Source organism: Vulpes lagopus, chromosome 11, assembly GCF_018345385.1.
Source record: "Vulpes lagopus strain Blue_001 chromosome 11, ASM1834538v1, whole genome shotgun sequence".
NCBI classification, from domain to species: Eukaryota; Metazoa; Chordata; class Mammalia; order Carnivora; family Canidae; genus Vulpes; species Vulpes lagopus.
The window spans coordinates 101,490,574-101,497,790 of record NC_054834.1 but is presented as its reverse complement, the minus strand read 5'-3'; the positions used below and the strand labels follow the sequence as shown (position 1 = coordinate 101,497,790).

At 35.3% G+C, this 7,217-nt stretch overlaps 1 protein-coding gene across 1 annotated transcript; it reads right to left on the bottom strand.

Moving 5' to 3' along the window:
• Positions 1-1,335: 1,335 nt before the first annotated feature.
• PJVK (pejvakin) lies at positions 1,336-6,619 on the bottom strand. Its single transcript, XM_041722899.1, has 6 exons — positions 6,006-6,619; positions 4,912-5,107; positions 4,044-4,185; positions 2,867-2,984; positions 2,148-2,246; positions 1,336-1,925 (listed from the first exon to the last, which is right to left on the bottom strand). Exons 1-6 carry the CDS (start codon positions 6,214-6,216, stop codon positions 1,633-1,635), a joined length of 1,059 nt encoding a protein of 352 aa, XP_041578833.1. The 5' UTR covers positions 6,217-6,619; the 3' UTR covers positions 1,336-1,632.
• Positions 6,620-7,217: the final 598 nt, after the last annotated feature.

The following is a 7,217-nucleotide window of genomic DNA, read 5'->3' as shown; positions in this document are numbered from 1 at the left end:
ATAATTCTATCCTTTCTGTCCCATTGTTTTCAAAGTGCTTTTAAAGTTATGTTTTTAAAAATCATGGATGATATTAAATGGAGACTGATTCTAAAACTCAAATCACATTTAAATAAAATTTTAATCATTCTACATTCATAATCAGGTATTTTGTATTTACACAATTGCTTTATGCTTTTTTTTTTTGCTTTATGCTTTCACAGGCATATATACCTAGTAGTGAGTGCTATCACTGCATTTTGAGTTCTAGAATTTTCATTACTTTTGCAATTATTTTAAGAAGGCTGTATAATGAATTAATAATTGAGGTTGTGTATGAAAAATGGCAGATATCTTTTTTTTTTAATTTTTTTTTTTATTTATTTATGATAGTCACAGAGAGAGAGAGAGAGAGGCAGAGACACAGGCAGAGGGAGAAGCAGGCTCCATGCACCGGGAGCCTGATGTGGGATTCGATCCCGGGTCTCCAGGATCGCGCCCTGGGTCAAAGGCAGGCGCCAAACCGCTGCGCCACCCAGGGATCCCGAAAAATGGCAGATATCTTACAGAGTAGATGAAAAAGGTCTCTCAGAACTAAATATGTTAAGTATTTTAAGCATTTTCTTTTTTTTTTTTTTTTAAGATTTTATTTATTCATGAGAGACACAGAGAGAGAGAGAGAGAGAGAGGCAGGCTCCATGCAGGGAGCCCAACGCGGGACTCGATCCTGGGACTCCAGGATCACGCCCTGGGCCAAAGGCATGCGCTAAACCCCTGAGCCACCCAGGCGTCCCCCGATTTTAAGCATTTTCAAAGGAGAAAGATAAAGGTGTCCTAGCTGCCTTACCTTTAAAATGACAGTAGTGGGTTTTTATAAAGACAAAACTAGTGAGCATGTGTATATTACAGGACGGCATACTATGAATCACCCTGTTAACTGTGTACACAAAACCCCATGCTGTGCTCAATGTGCTTTTCATTTGATACCACAATTAAACATTTAGGATTACATTAAATTATTAACACATTTTTCTCATTTTACCAGATCTAAGGCAATGGTTAAAGTACCATAAAGTCATCACTTTTAACCTCTTGTCATTCTTAATGTTGAATTAAAAGTCAATTAAAAATAGAATTGATATCTGGAAAAATCAGCATGTAAAATTATCTAAAATGATAACCTAATCCCAAATATAATTCTAAAGTAACTGGTAGATTTCATGGAGGAGCATTTATATTTTAAAATTTATATATAAACCTGTTTTCACATAAACTATATATATATATATTTTTAAAGATTTTATTTACTCATGAGAGACAGAGAAAGAAAGAGGCAGAGACACAGGCAGAGGGAGACACAGATTCCACGCAGGGAGCCTGATGTGGGACTCGATCCCAAGACCCTGAGTCGAAGGCAGATGTTCAACCACTGAGCCACCCAGGCATCCTCACATAAACAATATAATCTTTATGACAATTTATAGGGCAGCCACCATTATCATCTCCATGCTTATGGATGAAGAAAATGATGCCCAGGCAGGTGAGTTTCTCTTTCCCTCTTTAACTTGCCACAATTCACCAAAGCATATGTAGGTGATTTTGGAAAGGTGTGTGGCACAGTTGCACCTAAACACACTACTTTCATTTTCCATTTTATTTCATCCTTTTGTGCCAAACATCAAAACAAGGAACTGCATGAAGTCTCACATACTTCTGCCCATCGACAGAGCACTGAAAGCATCCATAAACCGTCTCCCTTTTAAAGTTCCCCATTCCGCAGAGTATGCAAGGTCCTTTTGGAATGTTGTGATTAAGCAGGTTAACTCGGATATGAGTCCCTTCTTTGAGAGAAATATCCGTCATGCTGAGAGGTTTGTCATAATAGTCAGAAAAAAGATCATCTAAGTAAAGCTGTGAACGAGAAATGGCATCCATCACTCTTCTATCTAAAAGCACAAACACAGAGAAGTGTGTTAGAAGTCAAATAAGTAACACAGAACCAAACTGCATTGTAAGTACGTGAATCTAAACCATCGGTCATGAAATCATTTGGCTTTTAGATTTAAATTCCTCCTTAACAGAAGGAGTACCGACTAGATAAACTCAAATGTTAATCCAAGGAGAAAAAAAAAAAAAAACACATTTGAAATACTCTTCAATGGACATACTTCTCTCAAATAGAATATTCCTCAATCTGTAGAGCAGTGCAAACGTTGCAGTTTCTTCCCTCTCAAATCCTCCTTTTGACACTGAAGTGACACAAAGGTCTATAAAAAAAAATTTTTTTAGAAGATGTTATAACGTGAACGGTTCATTTTACTGGGAGTTTTAGTGGTTGGAAAATTCTGGTGTATGTCATTCGCTGCATTAAGTTAAATTTTATGTATCTTTGGAGAAGCTAATAGTCACAAGGTACAAAATCCAGACTACAAGCAGGGGATACAGTAACAAGTCTCCTGTCTATCCTGGACCCCAGCCTCAGTTTTCCACTCCAGAGATCACCACTGTTAGGTTTCTTGGGTAGACTTCCTGGGGCACCTGGGTGGCTCAGTGGTCGAGCATGTGCCTCATGCTCAGGTCATGATCCTGGGGTCCTGGGATCCAGTCCCACATCCACCTCCCTGCTTCTCCCTCTGCCTATGTCTCTGCCTCTTTCTTTGTGTGGCTCATGAATAAATTTTTAAAAATCTTTAAAAAAAAAAAAAAAAAAGGAGAAAAGAGGTAGTGGGTAAGTAGTAGGGACCAGATGGTCTTTCCCAGCCACTTTACCCAAGCATAAGATTGACAGTGCTGACAGTATCATTCTCCTACAATTACATAGTGTGTTTGTTTCCCATGAAATTCTTAAAAATATAATCTCAGTGTTTCATGCAAATCATTCACTTACCAAAGGCACCATCCAAGTAAATGAAGAGTTCAAAAATACTGAAAGCTATGGTTGTGTGTGCCGGAAAAACAATAGCTTTGTCCCTTCCCTTGGGATTCTGTTCATCCATAAAATGAAACTATAGTAAATAAGTAAATAATATTATTAAGGAGCATAATATGTAAGGATAGCTTTTTAGAGAAACAAAACATTTCATACAATCTTACTATTAAAACAAAAACAAATTATCCCATTGAATTTAACTGTTTAGACCAGAAGTCTAAACGGGTCAAGGAGGTCTCACAATCTAGGAATGGGTCACCACTTTCTCAGAACACTGGCACTAGGGCCAATGATTAGTGCTACCACAACAGTAATGCTCTCCGACACAGACACCTTTTTTTTTTTTCAACCACAAGCCATCTGTTTAAGTGCTACAGTTGTTTTTAGCCTACTATGTCTACTATTCCAAAGCCTCCAGAGTTTTCAGTTTTCCAAAGCAATCAACTTATTTACCAAAATAATCTCCAACCATTAAATAAATGTTTGTTTGTGCCCCCAAAATAATCCATTAAACAACTCACTGGACAGCTAGCTAAATGTAGCCACTGAACAGAACTTCTATTTGCAAAAATTCAAAAAGTTTTTCATTGAACTCTAACAACTGATTTTAATAAAACCATGACGATTATGTGTCATTACTATGTGATTAACAAAGACAAATAATACTGAGCCAGAGAACTAAACACGAATAATTTCCAAGAGTTTTCTAAAAGTATTTAACATTGAATAAAGCACATTTGGCCATTATGGTCTTACTTTAGGAAAATTAATATAAAGTCAACTTTTAAAAATTCAAGTATAAAGCACATTACTTAAAATCAAGAATTCAACATAAGCATTCAACTTTTATTCTTCCAACATCATTTAAATAGTAATAGAAGGACTCCAGTATGCATTACTTCATTAGGATTCATGTTTTGTTTGAATTATATTATACACTCAGGATCAAAGTTTTCTCAGATTTTTTTTTTTTTAATTCTAAAACAAAACCATTACTGTGCAAAATCCTATATGCACTGGTAGTTCTTTAATCTCAACATCTGACAAAATGCACACATCTCATTAGAAATTGAGAACTTTTAAAAAATTCCCAATGCACCTTTTTAGTAAGAGAAACCTAATGAGTGTGGTTTACCCGCATGGCTTCCCCGCGAATTCCAGCATGCACAGACAGCGAGCACTGCCTAGTGGTCCGAATGCTTTCCATGACCACACACAATACTGCCTTTCTGTTGCTCCTTGTCTGACGTATCAAGCTGTGGTCAAAATTAATTTTTCTAAAATAAAGAATAGAGATATTCACAAGAATCTGTCACACCCAGTTACATACAATCGAGTACATTTTTTTGCTGTCCTGTGCACTGTAACTAAAAGTAAATCAAAGCAGGTCTACTACAAATCAGAAAGTCTGCTCAAAAGCCATTAATAATCTGGCTCTTTTTTCTCTTTTCTTAAAACATGCTTATTATAGGAGTCTGTTGGAAGAGACTCCCTTAGTATATTTGTTACAAGCAGATTAGCATTTTTTTTTTATGGATTTATTTTTATTTTGGAGAGAGAGAAGCACATGTGCAAGCAGAGGGAGGGGCAGAGGGAGAGGGAAAGAGAGAATCCTCAAGCAGACTCCTTGCCAAGCACAGAGCCCAACTAGGACTCTGAGATCACGACCTGAGCTGAAATCAAGAGTTGGCTGCTTAACCAACTGAGCTACGCAGGCACCCCAGTGTATTCTTTCAATCTAATAATTTAGCAAATGTGTACCTGGTCAAAGCAATTTTGTGGAACACCTAAAAATTCTGTTTAAGCCAAATGATTTTGGATATCTACCCTTATCTAAAGTCTGGATATATTGCTAATTTGAAGTATTCCAAAAAAATAAAACAAATAAATTACATTAGATGATATACATCACCTGAATGTTTTCAGAATTCCTTGTAACAAAGTCCATACAATCCAAATACTTAATGAACACATTTAAGTACATTAAGTATTATTCTACTGACCGTGTAGTAATTTCCTTGAGCAATGTTGATACTTCCACTTCGTGTTTGGTCACTACACCAAATGAAGCTTTTACTGCAACAGAATCTGATCCAGTGACATTAATCCCAACGTCATTCACAATATGGTTGCCTCGCCTTCCATAAAGGGAAACATCTGATTCATCTTCATAATTCAGTAACTGATAAGATGAAATACCTTTATGAAGGAAATCAATATTTTTTACTTGTTTTTAAAAATATTTTATTAATTTATTCATGAGAAACACAGAGACACAGAGACATAGGCAGAGGGAGGGGAGCCTGATGTGGAACTCGATCCCAGAACACCAGAATTACGACCTGGGCCAAAGGCAGACAGACGCTCAACCATTGAGCCACACAGGTGCCCTGAAATCAATATTTCTTTAAATGTCTCAAATTCATCTAATACAGATTACATATAATAATGTATTAATTTACTATTGAAGATTCCATTACACAGATGTTGAGAAAGGTGACACTTCATGCCAAGACTTAAACTAGCAAGTCATATAACAACAAAAAATAGAGTACTTAAAAAGAGAACTCAAGTTCTTTTGTTCCACCAAAAGAATTCTCAAAGCTGTAAGATCCACTGAGTGGCTGAAAGAAAAACAAGTGTTTATAACAAATTATTTGTCAAAATATCAATGTTTTCTAATCTAGCCTGTAAAATACATTTCAGTTTACCAGTTGCAATAACTGAGTCATAAGAAATAAATGTCAATTACTTTCATTTGACCCTGTAAGATAGGAAAGCGTAATATCCCATTTTATAGATGAAGAAATATATTATTTTGTCCTATTCTAAGTTGTTTCAGTTAAAACAATCGATAAAGCAATTGCAATAAAATTATACAATAATTTCACCAAATAGGTTGGAAAATTATTCAACCAATAAGAGATTTGATACTATGCAAATTTTATATATTAATCCTAGTATTATTACTACTATCATATAAGTTTGCTTTTATCAATGTGCAAATATTACACATATTAGCATATACAACCTATGTTTAGACTATCAATACTATAGCTGAATGAGTAGTCACTCCCAAACAGATATTTAAACTTACCAGCTGAAATTTCTCTGTCTCCTAGAAGGATATCTTTCAGCGTAAAAGGTGTTGAGGTAAATTTATATCTAGGAAAGAGAAAGCATCGCTTCTTTTTTACCACCAGACTTAGAGGTTGGTATTTGTCAGCCTCACTGAGGCTTGGAACAGGAACTAATCTCCCTCCATCTCCAACTTGCTTGACAAAACTCTTGGTAGCAGCAGCAAACATATTAATACGGTATCAAAACGTCATCAACTGCAACCCTCAGAAAACAATCCATACTTTCACAGAAAACCAGACACAACCCTCAGCCTTGCTTGATTTTAAATATAATTAAACACATTAAAAATACAAAGCATGGTTTCACCACGTAGCTTGCCAGTGTACAATTCACAACACTGCCTCCCCTGGTGTGCTCAGGTTATGAATTATAGATCAACAGTGTAAAATGATATACTGAAAGCAAGTCAATTTGGAATTGCCGCCCATAAGCACTAAAACATATACAGAAAACTATTAATTTTAAAACATGACCAATGTCCTTGATGAGGGTTACTGTTGATAGTAGTTTGCCAGCTTTAAGGACACCTGTAGCCCTATGGCAATAATGCAATTTAGACACTAACATTGGCCCTGGATATCATCTACAGTGGACATGGTCCAAAGGGAATTCCTTCACTTCATCATGCCAATTGTGGCAACAGTCAAGTGCTATTTTGAATCCTTATACTATACAGTTCATTCATTTTCCTTCTTGTATGCTTTCCTTCTTGTATTAATGTAAAACATTAATTATTCATGATTAATACAAAATATAAATTCACAGAATATAGAGAAACAATTGTATCCAGATTTTTATGAAATAACAAAAGCCATATTACACATATAAACACGTAGACAGATAACTGTATAAGACTAATACATATATAAATAACTATGACTTAGGGGTTTTCTTATTCTGAAGCTGGCACACAGACAACTCTTTGAAATAGCGCTGTATTTATTTTGTTTCATCATTATCTCCATTGCTCAACCTTTAAAGAGAGCTATATACTCAAAAAAAATTTTTTAAAAATTAAAAAAATAAAGGGAGCTATATGAAGTTTGGGCTTGTCTTGTTTCATCATTATCTCCGTTGCTCAACCTTTAAAGAGAGCTATATACTCAAAATTTTTTTTAAAAAAATAAAAAAATAAAGAGAGCTATATGAAGTTTGGGCTTGTCTTTAA

Bases quoted from the DNA above. Each gene is read 5' to 3' on its own strand.
- PJVK (XM_041722899.1), bottom strand. From the start codon at position 6,216: ATGTTTGCTGCTGCTACCAAGAGTTTTGTCAAGCAAGTTGGAGATGGA. The intron at 4,186-4,911 runs GTCAGTAGAATA...TCTTTATTTTAG, and splicing joins CTCAAGGAAATTACTACACG to AAAAATTAATTTTGACCACA. The intron at 2,247-2,866 runs GTAAGTGAATGA...TTTTTTTTATAG, and splicing joins TTACTTGGATGGTGCCTTTG to ACCTTTGTGTCACTTCAGTG.